We start from the raw sequence: 16,993 nt of genomic DNA, 5'->3' as shown, positions 1-16,993 counted from the left end.
GGAGAACAAAAGGATGAAGCAATGTTTGGAGGAAGAGCTGAAGTCCCGGAAGGATCTGGAGAAGCTGGTGCGGCGGCTGCTGAAGCAGACAGATGAGTGCAGCAGGGAGGAGACGGGACGCAAATCATCGCTGATTGCCTGAGCTCGAGGAGAAGCTGCTGGCAGTGTGACCTCAGGTATATTTTGGGAAGCAGAACTGGATCCTTTGCCTCTTCTTCCTCCTCATTTTGTTGGTCCGGGGAATTTTGTTACCAAAAAAAAAAGAAAAAAAAATAGTTTTTCTTCCATCCAATAAGGAAATCAAACAAACAAGCAGTCTGTCACAACTCAAGCATCAGTGAGCGGTCCGTGATTCACAATCCATCTGCAGCAGCTGATACCTCATTGGAGCAAACCCAGCCTGTGCCAGTGACTGCCGCTCACAGAGGGTCTGGCAGCAGTTTCCCATCACTTCTTGATGCTTTCCTTCTCTTCAAAAGCACCAGTACCTATTTATTGAATGAAAACATTGAGATGGCAATGAGCAGAAACCAAAAAGCACCGTGCTCCTTTTTTCAGATAATCACGACTGGGGAAGATATTCCCATCCACCTTCTTCTTCCCCATTTATTGACTGTAGTGAACTACAGCCCAGCAATACTGCAGTTCCTGCGTGGCCTCAATACTGATTAAAACATGCAATTAACACAAAGGCGTTTTAATTCCTTGGGGAAGTCAAACCTGGAGCACCTGTCAGAGCACACGGGAAGGTGTGTTGCACAGCACTGCCTCCTAAGAGCTCGTTGTTAGCACAACAGGTAATGCCCCCAGCCCCTTTTCTTAAGCATGACCAGGAACTCTTACCCCCTGCTTTCTTTTCACTTGGAGTGTCCACGTATTATATGAGTTTATAGTTTTGCTGTGCTTCCCCTCGCAGGATATGCTTTTCTCCATATGAAATGCAAACACTGCTTGACAGCAAAAACACCCCCCAGATATGCTCGTCCCCTGCTCCCTTCTGCCCACATTAGGCTCCTGCCTGAAGGCCAGGATGGCCGCTTCTCCCCCATTGCCCCAAAGGGGCTTTTCTTATAGGAAAAAAGGAACTTTTGGGATAGGAAAGGTATTTATATTTAGTCTTTGACAAGAGCTGGAACGCTCCTGGGGCAAGGACGTGCAGCACCTCCCAGATCCCTGCATAGCCCCTTGAACACAGCACACGGACAACATGCATATGTATCCAGTTATCTTCACTTTATTTGGTGTTACACCCTAGTTTATCACTGATGTTTTCCTTCCTTCCTTAGCAGCATTTACAATTAACCTCCTGTTAATTATAAGCCTTCAGTGTATCACATGGCAGCACGGTCCCTGTGCATGTAGACACACTGCATCTCCTTACAGTCCTACGTCGGTCATGAAGGATATAACAGAGGCAATAATTACAATTCTCTCCTTGCAATTAAAATTCAGACAGAACATAGCAAAGAGTCTTTAGGGAGAGCTGGACCCTGCTGTGCTGGTAAGCCATTTCCCAGCATAACCACCTTCCTGCATATGCTGGGGCTCGGCTGCACTGCTGTCTGCCCCAGCATCATCAAGCCCAAAGGTGGGCTGGGCTGGGGCTCGCACCATGCAGTGAGCACAAGGAGGAAAACCAAGGGCCATTTGTACACCTAGGAGAGGGTAGGAATGTTTCCCCACTGCCCACAGTTTAGTTGAAACCCGTGCTGTGTATATATGCATGTTTGTAAGATGTAAGGTGACGGAGGGTGCACTGGGATGGGTTGGATCAGGCGTTTGTTAAGAGCTAGAAGCCAAAAAAATAAAATAAAAAGGAAAAGAAGCCATGCCGGATGGACAGCAATGTTTCCATACTTACTTTGTTTACAGTGCTTTGTAAATAGGTTCCAGTGAGTCTGTCTTTAGATGGATGTTGTGTCAGCTGCCTTCCACTTTATCTTTGTCACGTAGGTTTATTTACTGTAACTACTTGTGCAAGTTCAACTTTTCTAACATGTTTTTATTTTGGACAGTTTTTTAATTGACATTTTCAACAAATAAAGGATAAAAATCGCTTCTTAGCCCTTTGTGTCCATCTTCCCTCTCTCTGGGGCTGCACCCAGGGAAGCAAGTTGGTGCAGCATGAGAACCTGCTGAGCACTCAGCAAGTACAGCAGCACTTGCTATGGGCATCTCTTATTTCAGAGAAAAGGGATTGAAATGCTGTGTTCTGCACTCTGTCACACTTGACAGTAGGGAAATGCTGATGTGGATGGTCACCATGGCATTTAGGGGTCGTTCCCATTGGTGCTGGGGCAGGGAGATGTGTTTCCCCTGAGCCCCAGTTGTGTCCTGTTGTCAGGAATGCTTTATGGAGAGAAGCTCTTCTCCATCGTGCCACTTGGTTGCTGTAGTTAAGCCACTTCCTGCCTGATTTAATATTTTTTTCTTTTTTTTCTTCTTCTTTTTTTTTTTTTTTTGTTACTGCTTTATCTTTTTTTTCTGGGGATTAGGTGTGGTGACAGGATTTCCTTTGGTCTACTGCTTGGACAAGTCCTCTCTTGCACCCTGGTATCTTTAACTCTTTGGTGGGACACTCAGAGGTACTTCAGGAAACTGCAGAGCCAGAGCAGTGCTACATCCAGACCTGAGTGTCCTTGAGCATCAAATGGTCCAGAGACCAAACGCAAAGCAACCCTCAGCTCATTTTGGAGGGAGCACCTGCCTTCCCACGTCCCCATGGGGCCAAATCCAGGTCTTAACCAGTGCCCCCCACTCTCTAATGAACATGGACCCCATTTATCCCCTTCTCTTACACCAGGTCCCTTTACACAAGCAAAATAACACAGGCAGCACTAGCATCCTCCAGGCAACAGAGCTGGACATCAAAAACCACCAGTGTGAGAACAGACCCAAAAAGCAGCTTAACATGGGCAGTTAGACCCCCAGAGAGGCTGGGGCAGCCTGAGAGGTGCCCATTTGGTGCCACGTGCCAGGGCAGCTGCCACCACAATGTATTCATCTTCCCCTTGGCCCCTTTTCACTTCTTCGCTCAGGAAGGAGAAAAATCAGCTTAGAAACCATAAATTCCACGGCCACAATAAGTGACAGCGGGGCCCTGCAGTGAGGGAAAAATCAGAGTATTGATAACCTTCAAACTTTCCACGGGGAGAGGAAAGCTGCAGCACCACGGAGGGGAGGAGAACAAAGCAGCCCAGGAAAAGGCCATGGGCTGAGCCAGACAGCTGGATGGTGACACACACATCGCCTCTCCTCCCACGTGCAGCCTCTCATCAGCATCCCACAGGCTATTTTTGGCAAGTGAAGAAACAGAGGCAAGAAACAAGAGCCCCAGGAAAGGCAGCGGTGCGAGGCTAGGAGACTCACTGGAAGGGAGAGACAGCATTTAACAGCTTTCCAGCCCAGCAGCACCTCTATTCCTGAGGGTACTACCTTCCTCAGCCAGATCCTTACAGGCTCTGACCTTGTGCACCACACCATCCCATCCACCTGCTGCAAAGCAGGAAGGAGAACCTTGCATCACCCAAGCAAAAACAAAAGACCTCTTCCAGCCAGGTGCTATAAATCCCCTAAATGAGCCCCTCCAGCTGCACCTCATGCTGCCCTCCTGCTCTCCTGCCCTTGCTTGGAAACACACCCAGCCCTGCCCTGCATCTCCACTGTGTCCCAATGTGTTTGGGGCCAGCTGTCCCCACTGTGTCCCTTGCACTGTCCTGATGCTCTGTTGATCCCCAAACTCTGTGTAGGACAAAAAGAGGTCTCACTAGGAAGGGTTTACGGCATTCAAAGCAGACAAAACCCCCATCCATGGGGCACGATGTTGTGCAAAGCCCCATTGCAGCAGGTGCTGTGGGGTGCATGGCTTGGCGATGCTCTGCAGCCTGCATGATGCTTCAGATACACTCAGGAACGGGGACCCCAAATGTCAAAATGCATTGCAAAACACAACCACAGCCACATGCAGCTCCTTCACACTGTGCAGTTTCCCATGCACTTTGGGCTAGTCCCTCTGTCCATAAATATGAGGCAGTTTTAGCTCAAGTTAAATAAATAGTTTTTATACATGGCATGGTACAAGAACGCTCTGTTCTCAGACAAAGTTATGCAGCTTTGGAGAACAGCCACAAAACTGCAAATCAAATTATGACAAAACCAAGCAGGCAGAGCAATCCTGCTCTGACTCTGTGGAGGCAGCAATGGGCACCCACCACTGATATGTCCAACCTGGCAGCACCTGCACTCGAGCGCCACAGCAGGACCAGGCCCACAGCCTCATGATGCCATGCAAACCCTAGGAAGCACCCAGATCTGATATCTCCTCCACTTGCAGACTTGTTGCCTCCAGGAGTGTTCCCAATCTCTGTGCATCACCTTGTGCTCCTGCCACCTCAGTGCTTTCCTGGTCCTGCTCCCATTAAGGACAGCTAGAGAGAGGCAGCATGTCCAAACCTGACAACAGTGGCAAAAGCCCCTTCCACAGGGGCTCTCTATCTGGTATGAGAGCATTCTCTTGGGCAAATTTGGTTCACCAAAAGCAGAGCAACACCAGTGCCTTACCAGAGCTCTGGGTTGAAAGCAGCAGCCACCCCCAGCCATCAACAGTGTTTTTGATGATGGTTGAATTTCAACCAGCGCAAACTTGGCCATGTTGAGCAAGAAGGCTGAGTCCTGTAGGCAGTTATGAGTGGAAAAAAGGAGTTCTCAGCATAATACAATTAGGGTGGCAATAATGCATCACCAACAGCCAACACGCAAGGACAGTGCCTGGCTGATCGATTTCTTTAGAGGTGACGTTCTTCAGCCTTTTAACGTTTTTTTTCCATTGATGTTCTGTAAGCAGATGGGTACAGGAGATATGCATGAACTTAGCATGGCTGGAGCACCCTGAGCCGTCCTACGGTGTTAGGAAGGAAAGAGCATTGGTAGAGTTTGCTAAATTATGGGGCGTAATTGGGCCAGCAGAGCAGGGCATGGTGGACCAGACATGCAACGCTACCAATGAAAGAAAAAAGAAAAGTGCAGACAACGACAGCTTCAAACTTTTTTCCTTTCCTGTTCTCAGGGCCCGTTGGCCCTCATCAATAAATAACAAAATATACAATATAAGAAACAAGAACAACAAAGAGGCAGGGGAACATAAATACGGGAAACAGGGAAAGCCCCTTGGCTCAACAGAGTCGGGCTGGGCCCCTCCTCTCTACAGCTTGAACATGCCAAAGTAGGTGTTGCCAGGGTTGGTGTTCACTAGCGTTGAGTCCGTCACGTTGACAAAGACCATGTCGCCCTGCCGCAGCTCAAAGACACCGCCCTCCCGGATGGACTGCAGCTCACAGAGAGCCGTGGAGGTGCTGTGCGTGTCGAGTCCCTTCATCAGGAGACGGTCCTGTTCCATGGGGAGGTACAAATAAATATAGAGGGTGAATGGCGCCGAAGCCGCCGCCTTGGTGCAGAAGCTGACTTGTGCGTAGATGTAGTAGAGCCCTGCTTTTTCCACTTTCAGCTTCCCCTCATGGTAGGATATCAAGCCGCTTGTTGGGGCATAGCTCGTCGTCTTCCACTCCAGCACTGGGGAGAAAATATGGCTATTGAGCTGGGATAGATCTTGCTCAGGAGGCTGATTTTGCAGGGCAGCCCCTTGGACATTTGTCATCACAGCCTCCAACCCCAGAGGGGCAAAAGGGGGTCCATCCCACGACACCATCCCCAAACCATGGGACACAGATTCCCATCCCTGAAGCTGGGATGCAGTTGGCGAGACACAAGGCCTTGCACTGATGTGAATGGAGAAGCGCTTTGCTTCCTTCATCTAACCACATGGAAATCATAGAATCATAGACTGGCTTGGGTTGGAAATGACCATAAAGATCAGTGCTTGGGGCAGAGGTAAGACTTCTCCAAGGAGGTGCAAAGACGAGCATCTGGTGTTGCTCCAGGAGCTCTGCCCACAGAGCAGACCTGCTGCTGCCATTGCTTCTGCGGCACGAGTGGTGTCCTTGGAGCAGCTTGTGAACATGAACTCTCATGGAGACATCTCCTCTGCCCCCACTGCCGAATCGCAGAGCTCCTGGCAGCCCATTGAGACTGGGACTGCTTTGTAATTGCAACAGGTGCTCAAACAGGGAGTTTCAAAATGCAACGAGCATCTTGATTCTTTGATCTTATCTAATTCAGAGCTTTCCACAGGTAGACTGAGCTCTGGGTGAATTGCTGCGTCAGAGATGGAAAGAGCAGTTGCCGATTACCGGCAGTTACTCCAGAATTAAATCAAAGGTGCTCTGATTGAGAAGTCCTTGCAAGATTGAGAGGCTGACCCTGCAAACTCTTATTTGCCTCGGTAAGCCACGTGGGATGGCACGTAGCTGAGGGCTGTGCTGGGGACAAAGCCACAAGTGCTACCTTACCTCGCACTGCTCTGTTGCTCTTCACCCCTGCCAGGTGCGTTGCAATCGGCTGCCTCTTCTCCTCTGCAATTTGGAAACACTGGTGTTACTGGGGCCCAGCACTGCTCTACCCCCACAACCTGGAACTCCCAGCTTGAGGCTTCTCCATGGTGCATGTCCAGCCCAGAGGCAGTCTGCAAAGCCCCCCCCTTTGAATGAGGCAGGATCTGGCCTCAGCAATGACGTGACCTGGATGTGCCCGCTGCTTACCTGCCACGGATGTCTCATTCCTACTCTTCAAGTGGGGGTGCTCATGACCTGCAAGGAGAAAAAGGGAAGGATTTAATTTTGAGTTCGTTTTCATCAACTTTGGTCAGTGCAGGATCTTGGCAAGACAACTGTGTCCACGTCTGTGCCAACCCCCTGCCATGCACAGAACCACATGGAGATGCTCTGCTGCTCCCAACAGACTCCACCAAGGGGACCAAAGGACCCGACCCTCTCTCCTACCCCCTGCCCCTTGCAACCGCTCATCTCTCCTCCCTTCAGCAGCACCATGACACTCACCTCTGTGCATTTCAAATTTTGGCAACTCCTCGCTGGCTGTCCTATCCTGCAACAACAGCAAAAATATATACTTGAAGATATGTATCCTTACATTTTTAAAAATAATACACTGTTTTAAGATGTATGAATCAAACACCATTAAAGTCTGTGCGTAAAGGATGCTCTGGACAAAATTCAATTGGTTCTGTTTGTTACCAGCAGAAGGTACCAGAAGCCATCACATCTCCCAGCACCTTTCCAGAATTGGGTACGGCTGTGGGCTGCCCTGCTCTTTGCAGCATGAGGGTTGCAGAGCTTTTGTTCTTAGGTCTTTAATTTTAATAATGCTGTGCAATTAAAATGCTCTGCAAGGTGGTTCTTCTGCACCCAAACATGAGAAACTTCTGCAGAAGGTGGAGGTGATGTTTCTAAGCCATGGGGAGGCATTTGAATGGCATCCTCCTCCTGCTCCTCACTGGACTCACTCCAGCTGATCCAAGCCATGCACTGTCATTAATGGCTGAGCTTGAAAGTGCTCCTAACATCCTCCTTCCCACTGCACAGCAACTGAGAGAGATGGAAGGCAGCAGAACACCAATGTTTTTCAGGCCAGGATGGAAGCTCCATCCCCTCCTGCCTTGGGCATGCTGAAGTTGGACCTGCTCTGGCCAAGCTTTGGGGGACAAGTGGATGAGATTTTTCATTGATGTCAATAGTGTAAAATTATCATGTAAAAAAAAGGTATAAAAAAGAGCACTTGTTCTGTAGCCCCAAGATTTCAAGAAGGCTTTGGGTGATGGTTTGTGTGTGCCTAGGAGTCTCCCTCCACCTTCAGCAGGGGTTGTATCCACCCAGCAGCAATCTACCTTGCACTGGAGGTCCTGGAAGCCTTTCAGAACTTTTTCACAGTCCAATAATGTCGATTTCTGACCTTCTTCCGTCTGACATTTCTGCACTTTCCTCAAGAAGATGTAATCTTCACTTAAACTCAACACTTCTTCCATCTGCCGGTGGGGGAGAGAAGAGGGAGGGTCAGTGAGTTGCTGCTGGGGAATGCAGATAAGAGGCATCCTCGCCAAATCACAGCTTGGGAAGGTCAGTGGTCTTCGCTCAGCATGGGGAGGAGAGGGACACCAATTGCTCCCACCATCCACCAGCAAAATCCACTGCTGGGTGCCCCAACCCGGAGCTGCCCCACTTTGCTCGGCCAGGAAGCCTGCGCCCCAGGCTGTCACCCACTTACACCTTAATTTAGATCAAGACAACACATTTAGAAGGTGCTAATAGCGGTCTTATCTTTGCATCTGTATTCTGGGTTTAAGATCTATTCCATTTCTGTAGTTTATATGTTTTCTGCTTTGGGGGAAACAGTTGTAGATTGGTGATTTTAAGCATTGTGCGGCGCTGCTGCAGTCACAGCAACTTCAAATACAGCTTTTCAGCTTTTCTGTTTTTGCTAAGTGAAGTCCCACATGTGGGACAGGGTTATGGATACTACGCACCTTCCATCAAAAAGGGTGAAGTATTAAGGTCCACTGCTTCTTTTCCCAAAGCAGAAAGGATCCCAGAATCATAGAACTTTTTGAATTGGAAGGGATCTTTAAAGGTCATCTAGTGCATATCCCCTGTAATAAACAGAGATATCTACAGCTCCATCAGGTGCTCAGAGCCCCATCCAGCTGACCTCAAAAAAATTCATTTCTGGACTCTCTTACCCTCTGATGAGGGTCCCAGTGCTGCTGTAGCACCAGCACGACCACCAGGAACCCGAAGGCTAACACAGCACCCGAGTTCACCCTGACTGCCTACTTCTGCCAGGTTTGCTCTTAGCAGCTCCTCTTTGTCAATCCATTCTCACTTCGTTAACAAAAGGAACAGCTCTCTTCATCTGTGTACATCTTCTCTTAGTGGCAAGTTAGAGCAGAAATGAGAACATACAAAATGGTGTATAAACCCCATTCCTGCATCAGTCCAGTGGTCAGCAACATCTTGCCCAATGTTCCTCCTTTGGGTGACCAGCCCTCTCCATGCTGAAGGCAAATGGTTTCAGCAGTCCAGCAGAGACAACTTTTATCTTATCCAACACTTACCTTATCCATCTTCATGTGAAGATATAAGCAGAAAAGTACGGTCCCAATGGTCTGTACCACCATGAATACAGCAAGGAAGCACATAAACATTTTCATGGTGCTGGGAGAGGTGCTGCTTATGGGTCGGGGTGCTGCAGAGCTGTAGGCTTCATTCATCCTCCGGGCACGGTGCTGGTGCTCCTGCAAATGAGCTGCTTGCAAGTAGCATGAGAACTGTTGTGTGAGCAGCCGCTGCTCAAGGGATACAGGTTGCAGCAACCTACACTTCCTGGAAAAAAACCTTCGTAGTGGGTAGGTTTGTTCACCACCATCTCCCACAACAAAAAAGAGGTTGCTTAGACGTTCTTCTCTGGTGCACTTCCATACTTTTTCCTACCGTCCTACCAGAAGCAGGTAGCAATTCTTATTCTGAATTTTCATATCTGCCTCCGAAACACTCCTGGTTTTCCCCAGTGTTGTTTTTTCCTATTGTGGATGAATGCCTCATGACTAGTCATCTTCAGAGCAAGGTAGACCATGAGTCAGTGGGCAGTATCGCCGAGTTGTGGTGGGGGCTGCCAAGCATTGGGAAGCTTTTTGGAACTCATTCATTTCTCAAAATGGGAAGAAAGGCTTTCTACTCTGTTTCCTTTGTGAGAGGGACAATTTTGTGATACTTGGGGGAGGCAGATGGGTTGTGCTGGTTCCTGTCCTTCCTTTGTGCCCTCCAGAGGTGAAGTCTCCCCAGGTAGAACGAGGATGGGTGCTCCTGGAGAAATGGACAACTTTGTGGGCACTGGGACCGCAGTGTGGGCATGACTTCATCTCCTGGACAACAAGTCTTTGGGTCTTTGTGCTTGGCCATCAGTTTGGAAAGACATTTTGAGCAGATTTTCTACTGTCGTGGTGAACTGCTCACCCTGCAACCACAGGCACAAGCATCCTCAGACTGTGTCCCCCACTAACACAAATCTGGGCATGGAAAGGGATGCTGGGGACTCTGGGCACTGCTACCAGTCACAGACCTCTGCCACAGACTGGCTTTGCTCCATGCTAGAGCAAAGAGGATGAAGCTGGGCTGCCTGCATGGGGGGCTGGGTCGATCAAACTATCACGCAAAGTTGTTTTGAAAGTAACAGGCTGAAGGCAATGCTCTTATCAGATGTGCACGCAGCAAATAAAGGGCTGGATCCTGCCAGAATCAGGGTGGTGCTAAGCAGTGCTTCTCACCCACAGTGACAGCAGAGGAGGGCTCCCAGCGCCATGGGGCTGCACAGCACAGCAGGATAGGCTCCAGCACTCGCTTTTGCTATCTACCCACTCTCTCGCATCCTGTCCTGTGTGGTTAGGGTGCTCTAAGCTACAAATGCAAGTGCTGGTAGCAAAGCACAAACATCTTTGCAACCCAGTCAGTATTTGACCTTGGCAGGTCACTGTGTTCCTAAATATAGCCAAATAACCCAAATATAACCCAAATCACAAATGCGTGACAGTGCAAGGGTCTTTGCTGGCAGCAATTCAGTGGCTGATGGATCTCCAGGGTCCTGTGTCCCCTTGCCATGCTGACTCTGCCACCTTCTTGCGCAGAGGGGAGCACCAAATTATAGAATCATAGAATCGTGGAATCACTGAGGGTGGAAAAGACCTCTAAGGTCATCAAATGCAATCATCAACCCATCCCCACCAGGCTGACTTAACCATGTTGCTCAGTGCCACATCTCTGTGTTTCTAGAACATGTTCAGGGACGGTGACTCCATCACTTTCCTGGATGGCCTGTTTGGGATGGGACTGCAGCCCCCATGCAGTTTGTGGGCACTACTGACCAGTGCTTTCCTTCCCTCTCATGCTGTAGTCAGTATTACCTTTGGAAATACCAGCCCCGGACCCTGGCAGGGCTCTGAGCTGACAGAACTGTCCCTGCCATGGAGGGTCTGCCACCTGCATCATCAAGAAGCTGCCCCCAGGGAAACCCCATGGCACTGGGGGCCACAGCAGCCCTTCAGCACGCTCTTAAGTCCTCACCCCATGCCTCAGCCAGAGGGCAACCAGCGACATTTTCCAAAGCACTTCAGACTTTCCTCCAAATTTAATACTCATGCTTGGAGGAAGTCTTCATATGAGAAACGAAATGACACGAGAAGTCGTTACTTAATACTTTCCCCGAATCCCCAGTGTCGGGACCCAGAGGCAGTCAATAAAGTGTGAAACCACAGCAGTGAGTGATGCAGAGAGCAGCAAATAAGGTTTTGCACAGCAATCCCTGAGCCCTGGCCATCCTCAGCAGATGAAATCTTCTCAGAGATGTTTCTGGATAGCCACCTGTCACCATCTCACAAAAATGAGAGAAACGTGCAGGGAATGCCAGAAATCCCAGCCCCATAGCACAAACCTGCAGCTCTGTGAGGATAGGGAAAGGCTTCGCTTTGGGGTCCCCAACACAAAATGTTGATGGAGGCTCTCTGGTTTGCTCTGAAAACCAGGAAACACAGCCTGAATAATCACGAGCGCCCTGACGAAAAAGATGGTGTGGAAAATAAAACGGTGGGGACCAGCAGAGATTTGTCAGCGTGCCTTGTTAAGAGGGCAGGCTGGTTGCTCTTCTTCAGGAAAACATTGGGGCAATCCAGCCGCAACCACCTCTGGCACCATTACCAGATCCTGTGGTTGTTCTGCACCACACTTGTGGGATGAGGGGCTCATAACCCTCAAAATCCACGTTAGCTCCTGCCAGAGCCAGGTTGTCTCATGGCTGCACATTGTTGGCCACTTCCTGCTGTAGAAACTTGGGGGACTGAGCAGAGAGGCACAGAGGGATTATGGAGGACCCAGTGCCTACCTATGTGGGATTCCTCCAGAGAAGATGAAGTTCACTTGCACCTGGAGACAATCCCACCACTGGGAAACCAATAGGGTTTTCTTTCACCCCAACCCCCATGAACATAGCCATGCCCATCTGCTCGGGCACCCAAACGAGTGAAGTTCTTCCAACCCGGGTGACACGATGGGAAAATGTGATCCATCGCTTGCATTCCTATTGACCTACTTGCAGTATTTCCGCTGATCAGCAAATCGTCTCCACTGCACTCGGTTTTGTTTACTGAGAAAATATCCGGTTGCAAGCCCTGGTGATCTGCCAAAGGCCGGGAGCAGTTCTGAACACAGCAAGGTGAAAGATGATGACAAGAGAGTGAATTTTTTGGGTGCTTGCTGCGGTTTCTTGTAACTAGCTCTTTAAAACATGCTGCTCACCTCACCAGCTCGTTACACTTGACAAAAGCCAGGTGCTATGCACCGCTAAGAGCAATACACTCAGAAAGAGGATTTTATTCTGAGTCACAAAAGGAGTTTGCCTGCACTGCTGTAGGAGGGATGCGGAAGGAAACCTATAAGAAAAACCTGGTTTAGTCCTTCTGACCATGAGCAGAAATTTGAGCTTTTCCATCATTTATTTTATCAGTTCTTTAGATTTTCTTCTCTCGTGTCTCCCGAGATCTCATGACTTCAGGATTACATCCGTCACAGGAGAGAGAGGAGACAGACAGAGCCAGAACATCACAGAAAATATCACCAGCATCCGGAGAAGGAAAGGTTACATTACAGTTTCCGTTCATTTTTTTTTAAACTTTGTGTGACTTAGAGAAAGCTCTGGAGCGCAGAGCAACCTCAGAGTTAGTAGGAAAGGTCTGGCTTGGGATGGTCTATGGAAGAGAAGGCAGAAGGTGGCCGCTGTAGCCGTCATTGTGGCAATTGCAGGCTTCAGCCTGGTTGCTCATGGTGTCCCATGCCCACAGAAAGATACCTGTGGGGCTCAGCAAACTCTCCAGGCTCCAGCAGGCATGAAGTGAGCTGCCACAGGTCACTGCAAGGCCAGGGGAGAATGCCCAGACATGTGAGGGAACATATCTCCCTTCTCTGCCACCCTGCTAACCAGCCAAGAGCCAAGGGAAAAAGCTGCAGGGGACAGCACTGGGTGCTGCTGTCTCTCCGAGCTAACCAGCTCCGGGGGATGCCATCTCCTAAGCCCCTTCCTACCATCTATCCCTGCTGCAGCCATGGGTGCACCCCAACCTAGTGATCCCAAGGGAATTGGGGTGGGTGGAGGGCCAGGAAAAGCAGAAGAACCAGCCTCATTGCAGGATGGAGGGCCCCGAAAGGCACGTGGCTCTCACCACATCTGGGCAGCACATCTGGGCAGCACACACTACATCTAGGGGGTGTGTGCCACACAGAGCCACGCAGAGAACGTGCCTCCAAAGTGCTGATGCGAAGCCTCAGTGCAGCCGTGAAACCACAAAAGGCACTAGAAACTTCTCGCTGCCACGGCTGCACCTCTCTCTCCCAGCTTCCTAAAAATAGAGGCTGGCACAGGGCGAGCTGCAGCCCTGTGCTGCCAAACAGCCGTGAGTCACTGCAGAAGGAGGGCAGGAGCACCCAGCACGCCCCAGGGTGCTGCTTTGCCCAGCTCAGGGTGCACAGATCTGGGACCATCAAAGCCAAAATGAAACGTGATGGGGATGAGCAAAGCCCACAGGAGGTTTTGCACCCAGCGGCCACCTCCCATGGCAAAGTGCTGTGGTGTGGGTGGGGGGGGGCCCGACATCGCCTGCACAACACCCCTCATTCCCCTCCAGGGATGGGACTGAAACAAAACCTGCATCCGCGTGGGGCTGGCGAGCAAAACAAAAGACTCAGGGCAGAGGAGGGATGTGGCTGCATGGTTTGTACCAGTTCAGAAGCTGGAAATCAAAGGTGCACTGCGCTGTGCTTCTTTCTGTCTCATCACTTGGGGCGAGATGAGCCACGCTACATGCGGTGGCAGCAGGGACCAAAGAGCTTGTTAAGTCTTGTTATTAATGTTTCTGTTTGCTTTAAATTAGAATTAAATACCATGGTGTGGTCAAACACATGGCCAAAGCCCCCCTAAAATTGCTGGGCAGTGGAAGGAGCAGTATTTGCTGGAGGAGCAAAGGATGCACAGCATCTCTGCCCAATGAGATGTGGCCATGCTTGCAATGAAAAGCATCGTGTCAGTCCCAGCATGATCCTCTTGGTCAGTGGGATCCCCACAGCACCCAAGAGGCTCACACTCCTGGAAATGACAGGCGAGGGGCTGTGAGGGTGTATGAGGGTGAGCCTGTTTGAAAGGGACAGGCAAGGAGAAAAGCCCTGGATAGGGACCAAACCACAGAGAAGGCAGCACCTGAGTGTAAACCCACACACTGCTATGTGCTCTAATAAATGCTAAGGCTGAACACCTGGACAAGGCACACGCATGGCTTTACCTACAAAACCAATCCAGAATCTTTCTTAGAGGGACACAAAGGCAGAGCAGCATCGCTGTGAATGGCATGTGATAAACTCTGTGATGGTAACCCACAGGGGCAGCAATGAGGCTTGGAGCTGTGGGCAGTGCATTCCCACTGAGAGCTGCCACGCTCAGCCAGGGCACAGCTCGCTCCCAGACCATGCTGCAGTGCTCTGAGCCCTGGGACATGATCTTGCTAAGAAATCCAAAATAAAATCCCTGTGAGCTGCATGGCATGGCAAAGAGTAGATGCTAAAACAACTCTGCCATCTGCTGACTCTTCCCTGCCCCATCCATCCACCTTTGGCTGCTGCTGCAGAAAGGATCAGAGGGAGACACAAGGACAAGGATGTCACCTCAGGGTGTTTCTGTGGAAGAAAATGGTGTTGGCACAGCAACAAATGCCAAATACGCACCTTGGTGGCCAAGCACAGGCTCTCCCCACAGTCTGTTGGGGAGGTACCAGATGGAGACATTGCCATGGCGATGCAGCATTGGGATGCTGCTATTGCTGCATGGTGAGGGTCCCTGATGCCCTCTGTGTATGTGCTCGATGAGCAGGAGATGCACTGACAAAGCTGATGTCATGGTAGCTGCACAGAAAGGCTGTTCCACAAATGGAGTATTTTCCTTAGGGACATATTTCCTTTCCAATGTAGGCGCCAATGACCACAGGCTTCTTGGCAGCTCCAGCTCTTCTGCCTATTGGCACAACATCTCCATTAGAGCCGGCACATTTGTCACCAGGAAGATATTTTGGATAATTTCATCACCTGCTGGAGGGAGGCAGGACACTGAGCACCCTGCTGAGCTACGCATCCTTTCCACAAAGGCTGTTTCACACTTGAAAATGAGTACTGAGCTCAGCAGATGGCCAGCCCACAGCACAGCCTGGAGCATCCCTTCTGCTTTGGGTGTCCAATGGGTAGAGCCATGTCCCTGCCCATGAGCAGAGCTTTGTGCTCTCACTGATGCTCATCACTCATTCCCTCTGCCAGTGCATGAAATAACAGCAATGCACACAGCCTCTGGGGTGGTAGTCAGGATTTTCAGAAAGGGGCTGCTTGGGGTTTTTTGTTAGTTTTGCAAGGCAAGCACATCAATGGAATTGAAAGTAGGTTCACACCGCAGTGCCCACCCATGCAAAGCTAAAACGAACCACAACACCAGGCAATTATGCAACCTTCTTCTAATATTTACCAGGCTTGCTTTCCGAGCATTCGCTGCTGCTTTTGCGAACAGCTTCAGAAGGATTTGGTGGTGGAGGCGACTCCTTGGCCTGTTCTTGCCAGAAAAACCACTGAGCATATCCTAGAGGGCAGGAACGTATTATTCAGGGTTCTAAGAAAGAGTCTTGGTCTTCAACTAATCCTGCAAATACTCAGATTGCTTGTGGTGCAAACCCACCAACTCGTACATCTCCTCCCTCATGGAGCTCAGCTCGAAGGGAGAAGACATGAAGCAAGAAGGTTCCCTCACCGCGTGGCATGGACAGATGGGCATCTCTGGGAGGAAGGTCCTGGGTGCCTGCAAAGAGCAAAGGAAAAGGCCATGTCTGAATTAACATTAGGCAATGGGAAGCTCTTCTCCCCTATGCTGGGAGCTGCCAAGCACTCTCACCCAATTCCAGGTGAGGAACTGGTACAGTACCAGCTGCAGTACCACATATGGCTCTAGCAGACGTGAGTGTGGGTAGCCATAGAGACCACACGATGCATACGTAATATTCTCTCCTCTACAATCCTGCTAATGCAACTTCTATTAAAAACTTGTATTAAAAAACTCACAGAAATGAAGATGAAGTAAGGAGCAAGCTCCAGGATTCCCTGAGAAACGGTATGCAAACACACCTGGATGCAGTGGTGTGTGAGCAGCCCTGGGTATGGGAGCTGGAGACCTCTACTTGCAAGGCAAAGCCCTTCTGGGCACACATAACACAGAGCTATGCTGGGACTGGTCATGGTGCCATGACACCTTCCAAGCCAGAAGACAGGTAAGACCACCAAGGTTTGAAGCCACTTCTTCCTTCCTCTGGGCAGGTTTCAATAAAATCCTGAGAAAGCTCTCTCTGGTTGTGTATAAGGACTCAGCAAGATGCACAGCTTGCAAGCCCTTGGCCCAGGCAAGGCCATGCCCACCTCTCCTTGCAGCCTTCTCTAAGGCACTACTACAATGCTTTGTGATGTTGTGGCTCCTGCTGGGTGAAAACGCACCAGCGGTTCATTCATGAAATGGTGCCTCAGGTAGGAAAGAGGTCAGAGTTCTGCACAAGAAATGAAATGCTCTTGAAGTTACATAGCTGTTCTGGGGATATTAACAGACAAAATTAATGAGCATTGCATACATCAGCCCAGCATGCTGCCTCGGTGAACACCAAGCTCTGCTATTGTTGCCTTCTTTTAAGAACTGCAGCACCTGTAAGCACTTGCAGCGTGCACAAGATCTGCATTCTCTCTCTTCCATTGGGCTTTGCAGTATGCTTTTCCAAATATCTTGTTTTGTTATCAGGCAAAAGGACAGGATTTGCATTCCTTGCCTCAAGTCATTTCTTGTTCATGGGTTTTCCACATCCATCTTGGCCATCAGCAGCACGGAGCACCACCCAATCCCAGTGGCTGTGCAGAACACACCTGTGCCAGCACGTTGCTCATCCTCAGGTGTGCAGAGCACTGCTGACCCACCACCATGC

The 16,993-nt window shown here is 49.9% G+C and overlaps 2 protein-coding genes across 2 annotated transcripts in view; one reads left to right on the top strand and one right to left on the bottom strand.

The window, feature by feature from the left end:
* Nucleotides 1-2,063, top strand: part of ARHGEF6 (Rac/Cdc42 guanine nucleotide exchange factor 6) — a 30,820-nt gene extending 28,757 nt beyond the window's left edge. Inside the window, exon 22 of the mRNA XM_042824961.1 lies at nucleotides 2-2,063. Coding sequence (XP_042680895.1) covers nucleotides 2-142 — 141 coding nt within the window. The 3' untranslated portion in view covers nucleotides 143-2,063. The remainder of the gene's footprint in view (nucleotide 1) is intronic.
* Nucleotides 2,064-5,036: 2,973 nt separating this feature from the next.
* Nucleotides 5,037-9,236, bottom strand: CD40LG (CD40 ligand). Its single transcript, XM_042825106.1, has 6 exons — nucleotides 9,020-9,236; nucleotides 7,796-7,933; nucleotides 6,951-6,996; nucleotides 6,654-6,701; nucleotides 6,405-6,467; nucleotides 5,037-5,568 (listed from the first exon to the last, which is right to left on the bottom strand). Exons 1-6 carry the CDS (start codon nucleotides 9,173-9,175, stop codon nucleotides 5,201-5,203), a joined length of 819 nt encoding a protein of 272 aa, XP_042681040.1. The 5' UTR covers nucleotides 9,176-9,236; the 3' UTR covers nucleotides 5,037-5,200.
* Between the last annotated feature and the right edge of the window lie 7,757 nt (nucleotides 9,237-16,993).

This window comes from Centrocercus urophasianus, unplaced genomic scaffold, assembly GCF_019232065.1.
Source record: "Centrocercus urophasianus isolate 14NV4802_14NV808 unplaced genomic scaffold, USGS_Curo_1.0 seq_24, whole genome shotgun sequence".
Lineage (NCBI taxonomy): Eukaryota > Metazoa > Chordata > Aves > Galliformes > Phasianidae > Centrocercus > Centrocercus urophasianus.
This window is presented reverse-complemented; position numbering and strand designations above follow the sequence as displayed.